Source organism: Plectropomus leopardus, chromosome 12 (assembly GCF_026936395.1).
Source record: "Plectropomus leopardus strain MGB_pleo_1.0 chromosome 12, ASM2693639v1, whole genome shotgun sequence".
In the NCBI taxonomy this organism is placed as follows: domain Eukaryota; kingdom Metazoa; phylum Chordata; class Actinopteri; order Perciformes; family Serranidae; genus Plectropomus; species Plectropomus leopardus.
The window spans coordinates 32,107,993-32,129,628 of NC_142187.1; the positions used below are offsets into that span (position 1 = coordinate 32,107,993).

The following is a 21,636-nucleotide window of genomic DNA, read 5'->3' on the forward strand; positions in this document are numbered from 1 at the left end:
AAGAAACTTGGGGTAAACTTTACTTTTCTGATTAAAAGTCTCTTCTGCACTAAATAATAGTTCAAAACCATATTAAGTCATGGACGCCTTCTTCTTAAACATGCTCCTTTAGTGCAAAAACAAACTGAAACAGCAGTTGAGGAGAAATTATACATTTATTGCCAACCAATATAACAAATAAGTTACACTGAATATACACATATAGTTGTGCAACAGTGAGCAGCTTTTTGGATCAGAGCTGCCCCCACGACACAAAGACGAGACCGAGTGGTTAATAAACACCTTGTTCAGGACAGAGTTAAGGTTTACAGTTGTTTTTGACATTTGAATCATCTTTAAACAGAACAATTTCTTGTGAAATGTGATGTTAATTTTGAAAAACGATGTCAATTCATATATCTATCAGTCGTCAGTTACTTATATTGGGTACAACCTGAGAACTATTTGATTTTGTTTTAGATTTTCGCTCTGTAACGATGCCAACGCTGAACAGTTATCTAACAACGGATAAAATTTGCATTTAGTAAGAAAACGAGTGCAGAAGAAAAAAAGATAAGTTAGTCCTAAAAGGAAAAAAAAGTGTGAAAACCGAAATGCATGAAGAGATGCTCGCTGATCATCAAAGCATAAGACTGGACATGTTTAATGAATTAACCCTTTAAAAACTGAGAAAGTTGGTCTGATTTCTTTCAAAAACATGGGGAGAAGGAAACAAGCAACTTAGTCAAAAAACTTAAATCTAGTTTAAAAAAAACCTGAAACAGGCAAAAACAAACAAGAAAATGATGTAAAAAGTGCTGAAAATAAAAATATAGTATATATGTATGTTTTATATATTTTATTATATTTTTTTCTGTAACATAATTTTAAATATAAATTCATTAGAATTATAAATATAGTTTTATGGACATTTTTTCCTTAATTGTTTGGATTATTTTCTAAAAAACCTCCCCTTTTTTTAAAAACTTATTTTTACATAATTTTCTTGCCACTTTTTACTAATTTCTCGCAATTTGTAGGACATTTCTTGCCAGGTTGGTCATTGCCTTTTCCCCCCATGTTTTCAAAACCAATCTGCTCAGGTTTCAAAGATTCACACAGCGTGTGAATGTTAAAAGCGTCTGAACACAGCACAAAAAAACGGATGTTGCTCTGCTTTTAAAAGGGTTAATAAAACTGTCTTTGTTTGCAACAAGCCCCGCGTTGCGTATCCAGTTGTGGGACCTTTTGACCTGTTGAAGTGTGATTGCTCAAGTGTAAACAGAATGAGAATAGTTTGTCCTTCGAACGCTCTCACTTTCCAAATACGGGAGTTATTTGATATGGAGCTGTAGGTGTATGAAAAAGGCAGAACCCTCAGACAAAAAGAGAAACACAAAGATGGTTCATCTTTAAACTAGTCAAGTGTCTTAGGCTCCACAACACAAAAACCACAGAGCAAACTTAACCCAACACGACCGGTTTCAAATGCATAAATCTGGGTTAGGGTTAGGGTTAGACCTTATATTCCTCGTCATTCAAGTAACGCACATAAAAAAATCTGAACCAATGAACGCCTCTGCCCTCTGTCTCTGTCCAGTAATTAAGTACAGTAATAACTTCCTGAAAATGTGATGAGTAAGAGATGCACAACTGATTTCCACTACATTTTGCTAACAGTCTCGTTTTCCCCAGACACACTGACGTGGTGAGTTCGCTGACAAGTTAAGGAATGTTGCTTCATGATTTATGGGCTTTAGCGACAGCGGCCACACTTCATTTCGTTCCTAAACCATTCTCAGCAGCAAAACCAACAAAAGGGACTTGATAACATAATGATGGCGCAAAAACAGAGGAATCAATCCAGAACTGCGTAACTCTATGTGTCCTCAGTGAGTGGAGACAGAGACCGGTATCTAAAATGTGTCTGTAGACTTGATCTAACACTAAGATGTGTGGTGGTCCTCTCTCTGCTCCTGACGTCCAGCCATGGTAGTTCCAGCAGGGCAGCGGTGTGCGTGCGTGTTTGTGTGTGTGTGCGTGTGCGTGTGTGTGCGTGTGCGTGTGTGTGTGTGTGGTGGGATGATGGAGTCAGAGGGCTAACTGAGGAGGTCAGGCTGCAGGTTGATCCTCTGCAGGACATCCTCGGGCATGCACAGAACAGGATTCACCGGCTTGATCTGTTCCTCTCCGAGAAGAGAGAGACCTGCAACCCCGAACAGAGTGTGGAAAGGATCCACCTGCAGAGAGACGGAGGGAGGGAGCAGGAGTGTTAATGAAAATCAGAGAAATGACCACCTCGCTGTTGTATGCCTCCACAAACCAGTTGCAGTTACAGTTTACAATCATGTTTGTAGACGGGTTTCCATTATGGATTTGCACAAAACTTAAGCGATGTTATAAAAAAATGGATAAAAGACAGCAGCGAGATGACCGTGTTTCCACAGAGTGATGTTATGTAACTTCTCCTCTGATGATAAAGAGGCATGGCGATGGATGTTCAAAAGATTAGCAGCTTTATTTCTATTGCAGCCACCGCAGTAGCCGTCATTATTTCCAATCGTAGGCGTGTTCTGTGAGCAGTAACAGAAAGGCAAGACCCTTATGTGTGGGAGCGGCCACATATGAGGGATTTCTGGGAGGTGATAATCCATTATTTCACAGAGGAATTGTGGATTCATATCTTCCAGATGATCCGCTCAACTTTTTATGTGATGCAATAACAGCTCTTGTAGCTCCTGCTGCATCATGAGGGAGCCAGTTCTGACGACAAGCACACGACCATAGCATCATGTGACCTAGAAAAGCCAAAAAGTGTGGAAATGGCTTTTTTAAAATCACCTGACATACCTCATGCGAGCGCAAAAACTTTTCGGAGTTCTTTTCTAAATTAACGTTTCCATTAGTCATATTTTACATTCGCAATTTGAATTTGTGTAATTTGAGGGTTAGCGTGGAGCCGCGCAGAAGATTTCTACATCAGCACAGTTTCAAGTTTAATGTCATCACTTCGGTATCTAACCAAATGTTTCCCCTTCTTTTATGACGTCACAGTGAAGCTGATCTTTGACCTTTTAGATTTAAAAACATCACTTGATAATTGAATAGTATTAGACATTTGTGTAAAATTTTGTCAGAATTATCGTATAAATTATCCAGTTATGGCTAAAAACCAAGTCCAAGTGGCCGTTTGTGCTGAATTTGAGGAAATTCGCTCAAGGTGTTCTGAAAACATCCTGTTCATGAGAACGGGAGGAACACAACCTGAAAACATGATCGTAACATCCTCGCCGGCGCAGAGGCACAGAAAGAGTTGTGCGTCGTCCTTTTAGTAACAGCTTTGGTTGTAACGACACGTCGTAACAGAACATCTTCGCACAGCTTTTTGTGATGCAGAAATATGAGGAGAGGCCTCACGGAGAGTCAAGTATTTCTGGCTCAAGTGGTGGCTGATGTGTGATGATTAAAAGCAGCAGAGATTAGAAGCACTCTGTGGAGCTCTTACTGCTTAAAAGAATATTTCACCCACAAATTTAGCGTTTGTTTATAGACTTATCTCCTGTTTTGAGGTAAATTCGTGAAGAAAACTTTCTTTTGTCTTTCTGGCTCAATAATAAGGATTGTTATTGGTCTGCTGTGCCGCAGTGCATTCTGGGAGCTGTAGGTTTTCCATCTCTGAAGCAACAGTGAATGCAACAATCATTTCTCATCTTTGCAGCAGTGAAACATTTCCTGTAGAAGTTTCCTCGTTTCCTCCTGTGTGTATCTGCTGCAAGATAACATTTATCTCACAACTTTCCACTAGTTGAAAATATGTGTGAGACAGAGAGGCGAAGGACGGGGTCATGGAGGGACAGGCAGGCTTACAGGAGATGAAACAGGAGACAGGATTTTAGGAAAAGACAAGCCTAACACGTTTCTCCTTCCCGCTGCAGCGTGCAGGAGTTAGCTGACAGCTCACCATGTCTCCCGGTCTGTCAGCAAAGCCTCCGGTCTCCTCGTCCTGGCAGGCCAGAATAAACGATCGCAGCTTGGCCTTGTCGATCCAGTGGATCCTACCGATGATTTTCAGCGACGCCAAAACCCACCACGAGTAGCACACATCTGGAAGCTGAACGAGACAAAGAAAAACAACAGAGCCGAGTCAGTACTGCAACTACATTTCAGCTTCAGTTCAGTTTGCAGTTTGTTCAGATGTAGATATTACATTTTGTTTTACAAAAGTCTTGAGAAAACTCCCTCAAAGTGTTCTTGAGATGTTGAGTTCAGCATAGGGAGACTGACGCAAGTTCACAGTGACCTTTACCTGTGACCAGCATATTTATTAAGTTCATCTTCGAGTCTACATTCGTGCCAAATTTGAAAAGATTCCATCAAGGTGTTCTTAAAATACTGCGTTCACAAGAATGAGAAGAATACAAGGTCACCGTGACCTTGACCTTTGACCACCAAAATCTAACCAGTTCAGTGTGAGTCCTAATGGTTGTGCTAAATTTAAAGTGATTCCCTCATGACGTTCTTGAGATATCGCTTTCACCAGAATGGGACGATCAAACAACCTGAAAATGTAATTCACCCGGCCATGGCTATCACCAGCGCAAAAGGATAAAATTAAAACAATAACAATGAGGGTTTTTTTTAAGGTTATTTTTTAGGCATTTTAGCCTTTATTAGATAGGACAGATCAGTAGCGTGAAACGGGGGAGATAGAGTGGGGACGACATGCAGCAAAGTCCACCCCGAGGCCGCTGCAGAAAGGACACTGCCTTTATTCATGGGGCGCCTGCTTTATCCACTCAGCCACTGACGCCCCAACAGTGAGGTATTTAATTTCACATCACAGCATTTGGAGAGCACAAACCTTCTCCGGTCGCCCGTTGAGGCCTCCAGATGGCAGCTGCCTCTCGCAGAGCCACCAGCCCAGCAGGTCGGCGTTCACCTGGTGCAGCTGACCGGTGAGCGACAGGAAGCCAGAGCAGCAGTAAATCTGACAGACAGAAGGGTAAGACCACGGAGATTAGGTTTTAGATGAATTTTAACACGTCACTGCTCAGGAGGGGTGTGAATGTGACATCCGCCACTTTCCAGAGTGAGAACATTTCATTCTGTCTGTGACGGGGTCTGACAGCGTCTCACTGATGAGTCAGACTCCCACAGGACCTGCCTACAGCCTCACAGGTGTGATGTGAGAGTAATAACTCAAATGTCTGACTCATGTGGGAACTTAACATCTGATTTCTTCAGGATTAAACACTGAATGTTTAATAATATATCAAAGAAAGTCCCACAGCGACTGCCTTGCACTGTATGTGAACATGAGTGGACTCACCTGACCAGCATGAGACTCTGAACCCGGTCTGCAGCCAAAACCGCCGTCAAAGTTCATACAGGACAAGACGAACTCTACAGCTTTGTCCACATTTATCGCGTCCATCTTGCCCTTTTGGGGGAGACATCTTCAGATTATAAAGTGTAACAGTGATGAGAGTAAAGCAAAAAACTAGAGGACTGCTAGTGATATACATACCAGCAAAGCAAGTGTAGCGACAGCACAGAAGGAAAATCTTGTGTCTATTTCTCCTGTAAAGACAAAGCACTGTTAATACAATAAAGCCTATTTTAAACAGAGTTTTAAGTCAATTACTGGGATAACCTTAAATCTTGCTCACCCCATTTGTCCCCTGCAAACGAGCCGTCTTCCTGCTGAAGCCCTTTGATGTATTCCACCACTTTGTCCACATCAAGTGCATCCACATTGTCATACAGGCACAGGATCTGAGAAAGAGAAAAAACAAAAAATAGAATTAAATTAAATTAAAAAACAAAACAAAACAGAAAATACAAAACACAAAGGTTACAGGGCAAACAAGCCAATTTACAAACCTGAAGTTAACAGACAAACTAAGAAGTAGTTTTGCTGAAAGAATAAATAAAAAAAGATTTAAAAAAAATGTCCATCAGAATAAATAAAAATCAGATATCGAGGCTGCTCAAGAGATTGACAGTTTTTACCACCGAAATTGCGATAAAATGACAGTAAATTAGATTCCAATTCAATCAAATTAGTAAATAAAAAGCAGTGTGCACCACATTTATTTTGTATTTCTGTTTGTCATCCAGGAATGACAGTAACTAGAATATTTTTAAATTCATGCTTTCTACATTGATAGATAGTAGAGGAAATGACATCTCATCGACCTCAAATCAGAGCAACGTATCGTCTTTCTATTTGGCATCAGGTCCAACCTCTCTTAGCATAAAAGTTGAGAAAACAAAAATAAGACTGTCAATCTGTCACATTTCATGTTGACTCTCCGTCACCTGGACGGCGCTGAGGGTGTAGAGCAGGTGGGGGTCGTGTCCGATGCTGGCGCTGATGCCTCCACACTCGTGCTGACAGGCTTTGATGAAGTCTATGATCTCCTGCCGGTTCATGCGGGGCAGCTGCCCCATCAGGTCCATCACCGTCAGCCCCCAGTAGATGCCGCTCATCCTCAGATACTCTGACAGCGTGTACTCCTGGACAAACACAAACACGGCCATAATAAAGAGGAGAACAGGACCCGTTATTCATGTTATTTAAAGCCAGGAAATAATACAGCTGGAATACCAAATGTCCAAAAGACTTTTTAAATTTAAGTCTGTATTAGGGATGATAACAATTATTTGCAGATCGATTAATCGATTAGGAGATAAAGGAGGTCGCCTAGAGTGCCACACATTGGAGGGCCGCTGCTGGACGCGCACAAAAAAACAACCAATAATAATTTCATTGTCCACCGGTGTCTCCGCCGGTGTCTCCGTTGGTGTCTCCGTCGGTGTCTCCAAATGTCTGCTCCACTCTCATTCTCTGCTGGTTTCTCCGCCGGTGTCCACTCCGCTCTCATTGTCCAACAGGTGATTCCAATCTCTTCTAGGGCACCAAAATGTCTCGATACAGCCCTGATACTGTCATTTATCACCGTGCTCGCCGCCTACAGTAACCGCTGAACACCGGTGTAAGCGGCCGCTGTATCCCCCCTCCCTCCTTCTGCTCCGTGTGTGTGTGATGGGGACATGATGAGAGGACATGATGAGAGGACACGCTGGACGCGGTTTGAGTTCAGGTGTAGTGAGTTTCCAGCTCGGTTATGCTGAAAGAATAAACTGATAACTGATGTTTGATTCCTTCCAACAACAAGCAGGCGTAATAAACTTTATTTTTATAGCACCTCTCATACAGGAAATGCAGCCCGATGTGTTTTACAAGAAAGAATTTACAGGCAACAAGTGCTTCACATCAAAAGACAGAAGACATAAAAACAAAATAAAACCCGAATGTAAAAATGAAATAAGATTAGAATACAATACATGAATGAAGAATGAATCTTCACACGGATAAAACCCACTTTATAATTATAGTAAAAGTAAAATAAAATAAGGATAGAAATTGAATGCATAGAATGCATAACATAAGATGGAAAATAAAAAACCCATTGACATTATGAATAAAAAAAAGGCAAAAAATAAAGTGTGTAAAATGCATAAAATTAAAGAAAATGCAGCATATTAAAGAGGTGTTTTGATTTGTTATCGCCCGAACAGGCTTAAAATGAAGTTTTTGTAAATGCCTTATTCTGTAAATTTTCTGGCTGCCAATAAAAATGAATTAAAAATAAAAATAAAGACTGCCTTTTACTCACATAGTCATCCTTTTTGGAGCCGTAGGCAGCGATGTAGTCTGCGTGTTTGTCCAGCAGCAGAGCGCTGGGAGCATCAGGCTTAATGATGACATCTTTCACTTGTGTACCCTGACAGCAGACACATCAACATATTTACAACATGAAACACACTCTAACTGACCTTATTTCACCGCGAAAACCTCCACGCTGTCGCTGCCAAACCTCACACTGAGTAAACTCTTTTTTAAGATACATGACAGAGTATGAAAGCGGTTTGTTGACAAGTCCTGATGTCAACAAGCTAACTACAAGCTAACACTGATGCTAGCTGCATGTTAGCCACTCTACTGTTGTTAGCTGCTTTCACACGTCAGCGGTCAATGTTAATTCAATTTTGGACGGTATGGAGACAATTGGAGATTTATACCGACTTCGGCTATAATATTATCTTAAACTACCCCGACTAACTGAAAAAATATAACATAACGCCGGTTACCATTCTGAAAACGTTAGCATGATCAGGCTTCTTCTTCAGGTTCTTCTTCTTGACTTAAAATGCGGTTGGTTTTACGTGTAATACCGCCACCTTCAGCTTCGGAGGGTGAACAACCGATTAAATCATGCCTCCTCTGGCGCATAAAAATAAAATTTAAAGAGAAAATTAAAGAAATAATAAATTAAATTAAAAGAATTAATAAGAAAAGTGTTATTATTATTATTGTTATTTTTACTGTTATTAATATTATTTGTATTATTATTATTATTATTATTATTATTATTATTATTATTATTATTATATTTGTTTCCAGGGCAGTACACTGAACAAAAATATAACCCTTAGGGCCTGCTTTAATTGATGTATTATTAGTAGATGTTTTATTATTGTTATTATTATCATTATTATCATTATTATTATTATTATTATTATTATTATTATTATTATTATTATTATTATTAGAAAAGCCTAGGATATGTCAGCCATCAGCAGTAACATTGGTTTTTATACATTTATTTTTTGTGCAGTGTCAAATACTCACATTCATACCAATCTGTACACTAAAAAATCAGGCATTAAAAAATATTATACTTTATTATTATTTTCCTACACAAACTGAGTTTGAAAGATGAAGAAACAAAAAATGAATTATTATTTAATATACTACTATACTACATGTCAAGTAGATGTTTGTTATTATCACAGCCTAGGATATATATATATATATATATATATATATATACACACACACACACATATATACACATATATATATATATATATATACATATATATATATGAATGGGTTTCAGTGGTGCAGTTTTTGCACTTAGCAGTGTGAATGCAACAATTTTGTTTACACAATGTATTTTAGACTAACTGTAGGAGCACGCACCAAACAGCCCCTGATGGTTAAAATCAAACTCAAAAATCAAACAATTTTTTTTTGGTTTATTTAACTTCAAGATGAAAGCATGTTTTTTTGAATAATTGATGTCTAATAGAAGAAAAGGCACACAACCATATCCAGTTCTAGACAGAATGGAATAATTTATTCAATAAATGATATACAGACTTAAAAGCTTTAGATTAATTCAACATTATGTCGTAAGTGTTGTCAAAAAATAACAGAGTAACAACTGAACCACAGCCTACTGTACATATTACATCCATACTTGCTGCAGAGATTCTCTATGATCCTGTATACAGCTGATGCGTCTTTATGTTGGATATTGCATCGTAACGTCATATTAAGGACCTCAATTCTAAATCAGACAGAAAACCATTTTCTGACAACATGCATTTTTACAGCTGTTACAGAAATCATTAGACACACAGTCCTGTTTCCGACACACTCTAATGAGAAATGGATTTATACTGATCAAGATTAAATTGTTTCTGCTGTGTGAAACATTTGCAATGCATCCACAAAAGCTTGAAGAATTACTTTATGGGTTATATTTTTTGAATGAGCGTAGACGGTCAATAGGGATAGCCAAGTTTTAGCGAGGATCTCAGAGGCAGAATAAGGCATGATCTGGACATTATAGACAAATAATCCTCCTCATCATCATTGATTTGACCCGCTTTCACTGCCAAAAGCAACACTATTACAAGAGTTACACACACTGAACCTCCTACTCTCCCCAGAATAATATGATCTCGCCTTGGGCTGTCAACTTATAAAGTGAAACATATCCAAGTCTATCATTATCAACCTACCCTAGAAAACAGACACCAAATGTTCATATGACTTTTAAAAAAAACTTTACAGTTCAATGTCCAGACTGCTGTCGGAGGCTGTGGTGGTGTTTGTGCCCGGCTGCCATTATTTACAGCCTCCAGAGTCTGCAGCCTGACGGGGCGCGGCGGTCACGTGATCCTCAACTCATGAGATCACAGAACAAGGCCACAGGTCTGAGCTACGTTCAGCAAACCCTTTTAAAAATGACACAGGTCTTGTTGATGTTTTCTGATTGGAAAGATGGATGGGTGTCTATAAATTCAGGGTGTGGATGAGTTTTGAAAAAAAAAAAAAAAAAGCCAAGGCAGGATGAAGTGCTTTTAAGGCAAACGACATTTTGCGACAGTATCCTGTGAGAATAAGTGAGCAGATCTGTTTCCAGGAACACACGTATGTTTAAACAGAAGTTACAACAAAGTACATTTGAATGACAAATCAGGTGAGCGGCATTCACTTCTTGTATCTTCCCAGGTGTTCTCGGGCAATAATGAGTCTTTGGATCTGCGCCGTGCCCTCGTAGATCTAAAGACAATAAAGAAAATTAAGTTTTCAGAATTCTCTCGTTAGCAGTGATTATTTTCACAGCATCATCACCCACCTGGTAGATTTTGGCATCTCTCATCAGCTTCTCCACCGGGTAATCGCTATTGAAGCCGTTGCCTCCAAACACCTGCACGGCGTCAGTGGCCACCTGGTTGGCGATGTCTCCTGCGAAGGCCTTGGCGATGGAGGCGTAGTAGGTGTTTCTGCGGCCCTGATCCACTTCCCAGGCGGACCGCTGGTACGCCATCCTGGCCAGCTCCACCTTCATCGCCATCTCGGCCAGGAGGAAGGACACGGCCTGGTGCTGTGAGACAGAAGGAGACGGAGGCGTGTGTTTATCCTGGGCTCATCTTAATTTTCTGTCAGGTGACCACACAGCTGAACAGTGTTACAGTCAGATATCATGATGGTTTCAGTAATGACAGTGTTGTTATTTGCATAAATAAACGGCATTCTTCAGTAAATCCTGTAATTCAGTGAATTAAAAAGCAGTTATACACTATATCGTTGTGTATAGCAGATAAAAGCTGTGTGTTTTTCTCCTGAAGACAGAAATGAAACAAACCTCAGCGATGGCTTTGCCAAAGGTCTTTCTCTCCATTGCGTAATTGGTAGCTTCTTCCAGCGCCCTCTGTGCCAGACCTGTTGCTCCTGCAGCCACCTGCATGACATTCATCACATTAGTAGACATCTCAGCCAGGACAGCTGTTAGGAATTTTGGGGCAGGGGTCAGGCATCGGTTGGGGGAGGGATGGGCTAATGAATGAGTACAAAGTTCCCCATTTATGCAATTCCAAGACAATTCAGGGACCCCAGTGCACAGAGATATTATTTTGAAAAACAGCAGGGAACTGCACATTATTTGTCAGTACAGGGGGGCAAAAATGCATGACCCTGTCTACACTATAAACAACTATAGTTCAGTTTCTGGCTGATAAATTGTGTAATTTTAGAAGTTTTTCCAATAAATTTCCGTAAAATAGCACAGCTTGGTTGATAACAATGGATGTCTTCGGTCATAAGTCTAATATGATATCTGCATTTTTTAGCAATGGTTAATGGTTAACGGTTAACCACAGACCCTTTCATGCCCCCCCCCTTGGCTTTTAATTAAAAAACTTTTTTAAAAAATCAATACAGCATAGTATATCGACATTTTTTTATGGTGCAATATTGTATTACTATAGAGACGCCAAGTATCATTTTAACTCATTAATATCACAAATACAAATTAAAGTTTTGGTAGCCTGCTAGAATTATATACCAATTGCTTTTTCAGTCCACTAGATACAATTTACTGCTCTAAAGTTTAACAGTCCAAAAACTTTCTTATTAGATAATACAGATATAAGACTTTTTTCCCTCTGAGGACACAATTTGCAGCTGAAAAAAATGTAATACATAGCAATATATTGCAATATGTTTTATCGCAATACACATCGCAACACATTTAAAATTGCAGTAATATTGCATCATGATTTATGTATCATGATAGTGTCGAATTATTGAGCCTCTGGTGATTTCAACCCCGACCAAACAGATTATTTGTCCAACTGATTCGTTATATTTCCTTTCTAAATAAACCAATAAACTAATTCCTTTTTTTTTTTTAATAACAAAAGAAAATAGAGACATTTATAGATTGTGTAACCAATTCATATTAGTAGTTAGTTAGTTAGTTAGTTAGAAGACTCACTGGTGGCCTCGTGTTGTCAAAAGCACCCATGGCAATTTTGAAGCCAGCTCCCTCTGCGATCAGGACGTTCTCCTTCGGTATCCTCACATCCTCAAACGTGATGCCTCTGGTGTCAGAGCACCTCTGGCCCATGTTCATCTCCTACAAGCACAAAAACAAAAACATGCGATCCTGTGATTTGCATATCGGTACATTATCAGACTGGATTATGGTACCATCATCATCATCAAGTTTCCATCTCTGATCTAATCACTGTAAGGCTTAAAATGTATATAAAGTTTTGCTTTTTAAAGTTATTCAGTAGTTTTAAAGGTTTTTATTGTACATTTAGTTAATTTTACAGCATCAAATTCCCATGGAGCTTATTCCAAGAGAGAAAACAAACAGAGATGGTAAATCGTTAAGTTACGGTGTTCGTGCGGTATCTCTGAATCTTTAGAAGCTCAGTAATAGGTCGCATTTTCTAATTCATTGTGAAATAGCAGCAATGTAGAAACATTGCCATCTACTGTATTTTACTATCATAGCTGTTGGAACATACATGTGATGTTGCACAGTACAATTACATGTATTCCTAAATATAGATATGAAAGAAATGTAATCCTAAAGCACGTTTCCAGTTACATAAAGGAGATCGTTGACATATAAACTTGGTTAGCCATAAAAATGTCCTGAAATATTCAACAAAAAATACAAGAGAGAATTATTTTCTTCAAACTGACATGGCTATTAGAAACATCAAGACATGTATCACTTATAAACTAAATTCCTCCTTTCATATGTTTCTAAACACAAAGAAAAACACTGATCTCTGCACAAAACTGGTTCATGCATTAAAGAATAAAAATTTAGCCTCAGTTTACCTTTCTTCCTATTTGAATTCCTGGTGTGTCAGCTTCCACAATAAAGCCAGTAAAAGCCTTGCTGGCTGGACATTTAGGATCCGGGTTAGTACGGGCCAGGAGGAAGTACCTACAAAAATAAAAAAAACACATAAAAGTCAAATCATCTTCAAAGCAACAAACAGAAGTTTTTTGTATTCATTAGCTTTTAGGACAAGTGTATATAAACAGGTTATTAGGTAGAAAATCCAGCAGTTAATCTTTCCTTCAGGAAGGTTATAATGTTCACTTTTTGTTGAACGTTATACATTATTGAAACTGTGGCGCTGAATCAACAGCACCACAAACTGCAGCCTCAAAAATGATCATACACTGGATCAACAGAAACTAGAAAAAAGAGCAACAGTAGCGAGTACACACCAGTTAGCTTTCCCACCGTTGGTGATCCACATCTTCTGTCCATTAACAACGTACTCATCGCCCATCTTCACGGCTCGGGTCTTGATGCCGGCCACATCAGAGCCCGCCCCCGGCTCTGTCACACAGTACGCCTGCCCGAAACACACCACACAGCAAGTTAACGCCGTCTGATTTAATGCAGTACGGAGCAGTATGTTTTTTTTCACCGTTTTTGCTGCAGTCAGCACACGGTAACAAAGTAGCACTACAATATGTCAGAGCTTATGATCCTCAGCATGTTAAAAAAAAGCTAGGACACTTTCTATTTATTGGGACTGCAACTCTTTTAAATGCAAAGACATTCAGTTAGCTAAATATGATGAGGAAAATCCTGGCCATAAAAAATTAAGAAACATTTTATTTCTATGGCTGAAGTAGTGTACAAGTACCTCTTTGATTAAATATACTTATTAATTTTCCACTACTGTTTAAAAATGTCCTTCTACGATTTAGTACTTACACACATAAGAGGTTCCTCAGTCATCCTTCCCAGGTATTTGCTCTTCTGTGCCTCATTGCCGGCCAGAATCACAGGCATTTGCTGTGTGGGAGAAACAGACATCATTTAATTCTCACTGGGCTACAACAACTGTTTTTAATCACTGTAAAATACTGTAAGTGTTGCTGTTTCCACTATCCTAGTCTGTGTGACTTTAAAGCAAGACGCATTTTGGTAAAACATCTACAAAAAATAAATGTTATAATAGTAATATTTATTTTAGAGATTTGAGACCATTTGAACAAAAAAAAATCATAAATTCATGCTTCACGTCATAGCATTTTTTTAAGATTGACTCAAGATGTTAAATTAAGATTAATGGATTAAGACTTTTTGAGGATTTGCAGGGACAACGTTCCAGAAAACCATCGCGGTAGACACCTAAGGGACTGTATTTTCTGTGATGTGAATGAACCGGCTCTTTAAAAACTGGTGAAGAACCAGTGAATCTCTTGTAACCCCAATTAACAACAAGGACTTACTCCCAGAGAGTTCGCTTCGATGGCGGTCTGAACTCCTGTGCAGCCGAACGCCAACTCTTCTGTGATGAGGCAGTTGTCAAAGATTGTCAAGCCCATCCCACCTGAAAACAAAAAAACGGATATAACGAGGGTTTTCTCACAGTGTTTCAAGACAGAAATCAGCCAGCTTGCCTGAAATAAACCATTTCGACTGATGGGGAAAAAAAACATATAAATTTACACATTTAACCCTTTGAAATCTGAGCAAATTGACTGGATGTCTTTCAAAAACACAGTAAGAAGGCAATGAGCAACTCAACAAGATATGGCCCAAAAATAGCAAGAAATTAGTACAAAGTTACATGAAAAATTGAAATGAAAATGAAAACTACCTAAAAATAAGAAAGAAAAAAGAAAGAAGTAAAAAAAAAATTAATAAAAAAGTACTAAAAAATATAAATATATTTTTTATTTTTACTTTTTCTGTAACATAATTTTTAATATCTAATTATGTTTTCAGTAATTTTTCCCTATTTTTATTTATTTTTTCATAATATTAAATAATATTGATTTTTTGAATTTCTTGGCACGTCTTTTTTCCAGATGTTTTCAAGAGAAATCAAACCATTTTCTCAGGTTTCAGAGGAGTACATAAATGTGAAAGGTGTCTGAAAACAGCACAAGAAAACTGATGTCCTCCAGGTTTTCAAGTGTTAGACAGAGATGTTATTTCACACAAAAATCTCAGTGTATATTTATATTTATAAAGTGTGACTATTGTTTAGGCCATCATAAACAAACTAAACTGCTGCAAGATGAGATGTGCCAGGATCTGTGGGGCCGACCACAAAGGGAGCAACCAGAATAATATCATGCAAAAGTTAAAATATGTCAGGTAATGTTGAAATAGTTAATGAGCAACAAAATAACATACCATACTCCTGGGGAATGTGACCGTTCATCAGACCGAGCTCCCATGCTTTCTTGATAATAGGGACGGGATACTGCAAAATGACGTGAAATTTATGAGTTATTTAGGCTTTTTTAAACAATGAAATTCTGATCTCTGATAAAAAGACTTGATAGATTCCTGAATTGAAATGTACACATTATAGCAGAACAGAGACAGACTGAGAGGTAAGAAAACAGATTAAAAAAAAAAACTCTTTAAATAAAATATAAATATATAAATATTTAAAATTCAGAGATAATGTTAAAAGCTTTATGCAATATATACATTGTAATGTCATGGTTTATATAAGGAAACTGTCTGTCTGAATGTCTGAACTATGTCCTGCATTTTGCATCTAAACTGGAATAATGATTATTAATGAGGATTTTTTTTCCTTCAATAATAGTTATTTTAAATGAGATATAAATAATATGATTCATACACTAAGCATTTTGGCTCCAAAAAAGAATAATTAAAAGATTAAAACGTCCATTCAGTGGACGTCCCCAGAGTGTTGCATGACGGAGGAATACTGTTAGAAAGGTGCAGTTGGGCTCTAAGTATTTGGGAAGCTCTGAACTTTGCTTTTCATGTGCACACAAGTCACTCAAAGACACAGACAGAAAATATGCAGCATGATAAAACCTTGTAGCATTAATGTCAGTTAACTATCAAGTCAAGCCAAATTAATCTTCCACATTCTCACAGCTGCCTAATCTCTGGGCTGTACTCACTTCCCCCGTCTTGTCATACATAGGTGCAGCAGGAACGATCTCTTCACGCGCAAACCTCCTCGCCAGCTGCTGGAACTCCTTTTGCTGATCCGTCAGCTCTGTGGGTCAAAGCAGCAAGACGACCCACGATAAGCAACTTTAAAACACACTGTCTGTGGGTTTAGCAGCTAAACTGTGTCCCTATACTACAAGAGGAGAATGAGTTTCTGCATCTTGCTCACCAAATGAAAAGCCGAGCTGTGCTGAGCCGTGAGAGTTTGCGACACTGGCTGCAGCCGCGCTGGAGCTCTGCAGCCGGATCCCAGACCGCAAACTGGCTTTGAGAACCTGGGCGTGGAGGAGGAAACAGCAACATGCAACAATGTTCAAGTTAAACAGGACACTTCCACACCTTTCAGTCTTTTAAGTTAAAATCTAGTAAAACTGTAATTAGCCCCAATTTGTGTTTTCATTCACCCAAAAATAAATACCCAGATCAATTAAATTAAACATTAATTCTCGGGTGAGTCTTTAAAGACTCCTCTAACCATATGTGTGTATATATACATATATGTATGTATATGTATATATATCTGCTGCATAATAAAAAAAGATTTAACAATTTCTCAAGCTTTCCTCTCCAGCCGTCAGGAAATTACATACACCATACTTGTGATTTTTTACATCACACACAAGAAAAGAATGAATGGAATAATTTGCATGAACATACTTAATAATATGACACAACAAACTGATAATAATCTTTCATTAATTTGGTTGAAGTTGTATATATTAGGTAAAAACACATGCTCCGTGCGCCCTTTATTATTAGGTATGACATAACATCTGTTTTCATTAAGCTCATAATGCTCAGTTTTATGGTGACACTGAGGTCATAAATGAAGGTGGTGCTGTCCTGGACTACAATATAATAAATTGTATTTCTCATGTTTTGTCCTTTGACTGTTGAACTCTTTACCCACACTGCACTGGTACATTTCACCTTTATACCACTTCCACTATTTTTTATACATGCCAACGCTGCAATTTACATACAGGTTAGGGTACATTAGGTTATACCTAGATTAGGTTTTATTGATTTTATCCTGTTGATATTACAGTTTATTCACTTCACCATTCACCGCGTTGGTGTATAGCCTACACATTGTTACAACTAATTTTAAGAATCACTTGTAAATTATCCATGTAAATTATGTAATTTTAAATACTGTACAAACTTTATTTTTTTCATATTTTAGTGTACAATGTTTAAGTTTCTTGACAGTTCTTCTAACTTTTGATTTTTACTTTCCCTTAACTGTGCTTACAGTTTTGCACCAAACATGAGGGCAAATTCTTTGCATGTGAAAACGTACTTATATTAAGTAATAAAGTAGTAACTAATATTAAGGCTAATTCAAAGTCGTGTAAATAATTGATAATAATAACTTCTGTGCACCAATCCTGTAACTTATAGTTTGTATGTTTGCTTGTAGAGAAAAAAATACTTAAACAAAAAATTATCTCAGTTAAAATGGCCTTTTTATTTACGATCTTCATTTTAAAAACAGATATATTGTACATATTCTTACTTTTTTCATTTTTTAAGGATACCGAATGATAATCCCGCTCACTCATAAACATTATTTATTTATTACTATTACTTCCGGATTTAATGTGATATATCATTTTCACTGTAAATGTTTCTGTCCTGTTTTGTTGACCTCAGCTGCACTTGCTTTCAGTTTTTTACTTCCTCTGTTTACTGTTAAATATGCACCTAAACATAAGAATAAATCCCTTTTATGTAAAAACCTACTTGACAATAAACCTGTTTCTGGTCTGCTTTTAGTAAGTTTGTCAAACGACCTTCGTTAAAAGATTATGTAGACAGCTTATTTTTAACAGAAAAACATACACTTAGCTTTGACTCGAGTGTAAACTGACGATAAAACACAGCAGACACAAACAAAAATGTGTAAAATGTGTAAAATATAAAGTGTGAAGACCAGAAATAGAAACAGTGTTTAAGGTGTCATAACGGTTAACGGCGCTACCTAGCAAGCGTTAGCAAGTTAGCTAGCAAAGCTTTCACTTAAATGACTCGAAAAGTAAACAATGTGGATCAAAGCGACAACAAGCTGAAGCGAATAATTTATAATTTAAAAAAACCTACATAAATATGTAGTTAAACTGCTTTTTTATGGACTCTTACCTTATTGAGCAGCATTGTTGTGTCGCTAACGTACAAAGCGCAGAAACAGAATGGAACACAACCTCTGGCCTACATTTTAATATGCGCCGCTCTGAGCCAATCACAGAGCAGGGATTGGTCACGTGTCGTCTCTCGGTATCCGGGGGGATGACTTTTCCCCCAGTTAGTTACCTAACCTAACCTCTCAGACTGGAATACGGCCATGATGCAGACATGGCTGTGTTTTTACATTATCTCAGGTTAAAAAAAAAAAATAAATAAATATATATATATACACACATATATATTACTGTATACAAATATTAGCAAAAATAAGAGTAATGCGTCACAAACTGTGCAGGGAGGAGCAGAGAATGACAGCATGTGACACTGCTGTTGTCTCTGTTTCCACCCCCACCTCTGACACACACACACACACACACACACACACACACACACATATATAATGTGTATTTATTTATTTTTAACCAATATCAGTCCTAATCGTAAATGTCAAATATTCATAACGTTACTAACTCATACTAACTCAGTATTTTAACAATTTAATTAAAAATGGTTTTTTTTACTTATAATTACTTAATGTTAATTACTATTTACTTTTAAACATTATTATTACGAGACACTTTGTATTTTATTTTATTTCAGACACTTTGTATTTTATTAATTAATAAAATATTATATTTAATATATATTATTAGATTATATATATTAAATATATAATTTAATATTATTATATTTAATATTAATTTAATTTTCACTTTTTTGATGCTCTGTAGTTTTTTTTGATACTGTATATATGGAGCAATTTGGCACAATAATTTCTTTCGGGATTAATAAAGTTCTATCTTAACTTATCTTAAATTCCAAGTTTTTGTCGTGATGCCACTATGTTTTTAGATAAAAAAAACAACAAAAAAAACACACACACACAGAATTGAATTTTTTTCAGTATACTACAGGCTAAGTAGATTTTTTTTTTAATCAACACAGCCATGTATTTGTTAGTGGTTAGCAGCAACATCGATTTTTATACATTATTATTTTTTTGTCAAATACAAAATTTGCTCTTCAAAATCAGGCTATGATTTTTTTTTATATTTTAACATGATTTTCCACTTTCATTGAGTTTATTTTATCCAACCAACATCAGTTCCAATCAAAAATATCAAATATTCATTATTTTTCAGAATTTTAACCTTTTAAATACCAGGTTCTTGTCATGATTGCTTTCAATATACTAAGTGCAAAGTCAATTTTGGGGGGGATTGTCAATGATTTTCAACAACACTGATTGTGACAGTGCACGTAGTGATAATAGCATGTATCTTCTCCAAAAAAACAACAACAAACAAGCAAAAAATGACATCATCAGGAGGGAAAATAGTAAAAATGTCAAATTCCAAAGCAAAAGCCCAGAATGACACCCAGAAATAATACAATGCATGTTTTTTATGCTTTGGTGGCTGTGGGATCAAAAATTACAGTTTGAATGGGTTTCAATGGCAGATGTTTTTGCACTTAACAGTCTGAGTGTCACAATTTTGTTTCCACAGTGTGTTTTAGACTTATTATAGGAGCTGTGCAGGATATTCCAAGATTAAACAAAAATAAACAATCTTGACAACATGTATTCTTTATGCATGAACACAGCCAAAATTATCCAAAAAAAGAAGCGTGGTAAAGACTGATTAGTGTGTACAAAGTGCCAAACTGTCCCTAAGTCTTCTTCTAAGACTTCTTCTTTAAACACTGATTGTCTGACAAGTTGAGCATTTTTGTCTTCCAGTACATCGAGACAGCTTGCAGCCCAACTTGTCCCACAGTGAAGCCTTTTAGCCCTGCAGACATTTACGAACACTAATTCTTTAAAGAAGTAACGTCAATAATCAGTCTTATTTGTTGAAGTTAGAGGTTAAATACGTTTCCTCTGCATCACAGGGAATACTGACAGGCCCGTCTGGTTTTCTCAGAGAAGGTGAATCAGGAACACTTTAACAACATTCAGTGGGTCAGGGAAAGCAACAATGACTTAATAAAAATTAAGTTGAAATTATAGAAAACAACATGATTAATATCTCTGTTTTTCTGAAATACTGCAGGTTCCCACTGAGAGAAAAATACAATACTTACTGTAAACTTAAAGCACAACCTCATTAAGCAGAATTAATAATGTAACATTACATGAACGTGGATTATAGAAGTCAGTTTTCACTTTAACACAACTACGTTTCCTGAATAAAATGTATACTTTTACTCCTGAGACATTTCCCCCAAGTATCTTTGTTACTACAGAAATGGGAGGGAAGGAGGGATGAATGAATGAATGAAGGGAGGGAGGGAAGACAAATGGATTTTGTTCTTTAAATCCTTTAAATTACATAAAAGATCTCGCTTGCATAATATTGCAGGCTTCATTTTTAACCCTTTAACACCTGGACTGCTTTCACTTTTCTTGTGCTGCATTCAGTCGCCTTTCACAAGCATTTAAACATCTGAAACCTGAAAAAAATGCTTTTTAAGAAAAACATGGTGGAAAACTTAAGAGCAACTTGATAAGAAACATTTTGCAAAATTCTAAAATATATATATATTTTTTAATCTAAAAACTAGTTAAATGTGACAAAAAAAACATGAAAATACTAGATATTAAGTAAAAAAAACTAGGAAAAGATGTCCAGAAAACAATATTTGCAATTTTTACAATTAAATATTAGACCCCCCCCCCCCCTCCAATTTCTGAAGGTTATTTTCTTTCTTTATTACTTTTTTGAAAACCAATTGTGAGGTAATTTTAATGTTCAAATAACAACTTCTTTTTTTATATATATATTTATTTTCAACAAAAATCCACATCATTACATTATGCAGCCGTACCAGGATACTGCTCACTCCAGGTAATACACTATCTCCAATATTACAAACTATCTTCAGATTATTTTTATTCATAACTGGCAGATTTTCATGCTCATAAAAGGGATCAAATTAAAATTAAAGTTTTCACTAAACCTGCTTTCCTAAACAGGGCCCTGACGCAATTATTTCTTGTTTGTTTTATTACCCATTAAAAAGTGCTGCAGGACATTTCTGAACATTAAATATTTGGTGTGTGCGTTTGTTGTTTGAGTTTGTAAGTCCTGCAGCCAGTCCGGATACAAGAACATTTTCACGCAGCAGCCGATGTAAGAGACAAAAAGGAGCTTAATTAAAAAGCACGGGTTGAAAAAGCATGTACGATCTCATTTCACTGGAGTTGCACCAATGGAAAAAACATTTATTTTATTAATGACATTAATAACACATTTTTAAGTTATGGAGATCACCATCAAACTAAGTTTTACAAATATATCTTGTCTATTAACTTTATACTAATCCATGA

The 21,636-nt window shown here is 37.0% G+C and overlaps 2 protein-coding genes across 2 annotated transcripts; both read right to left on the reverse strand.

Moving 5' to 3' along the window:
- Positions 1-136: 136 nt before the first annotated feature.
- Positions 137-8,244, reverse strand: rabggtb (Rab geranylgeranyltransferase subunit beta). Its single transcript, XM_088085837.1, has 9 exons — positions 8,137-8,244; positions 7,662-7,769; positions 6,301-6,498; positions 5,649-5,754; positions 5,507-5,559; positions 5,309-5,419; positions 4,841-4,966; positions 3,941-4,090; positions 137-2,219 (listed from the first exon to the last, which is right to left on the reverse strand). Exons 1-9 carry the CDS (start codon positions 8,137-8,139, stop codon positions 2,079-2,081), a joined length of 996 nt encoding a protein of 331 aa, XP_087941963.1. The 5' UTR covers positions 8,140-8,244; the 3' UTR covers positions 137-2,078.
- Positions 8,245-9,161: 917 nt separating this feature from the next.
- acadm (acyl-CoA dehydrogenase medium chain) lies at positions 9,162-18,399 on the reverse strand. The gene is made up of 12 exons (XM_042498387.2): positions 18,261-18,399; positions 16,288-16,393; positions 16,067-16,164; positions 15,315-15,384; positions 14,402-14,502; positions 13,881-13,961; positions 13,382-13,512; positions 12,983-13,091; positions 12,120-12,260; positions 10,989-11,084; positions 10,479-10,727; positions 9,162-10,402 (listed from the first exon to the last, which is right to left on the reverse strand). Exons 1-12 carry the CDS (start codon positions 18,273-18,275, stop codon positions 10,331-10,333), a joined length of 1,269 nt encoding a protein of 422 aa, XP_042354321.1. The 5' UTR covers positions 18,276-18,399; the 3' UTR covers positions 9,162-10,330.
- Positions 18,400-21,636: the final 3,237 nt, after the last annotated feature.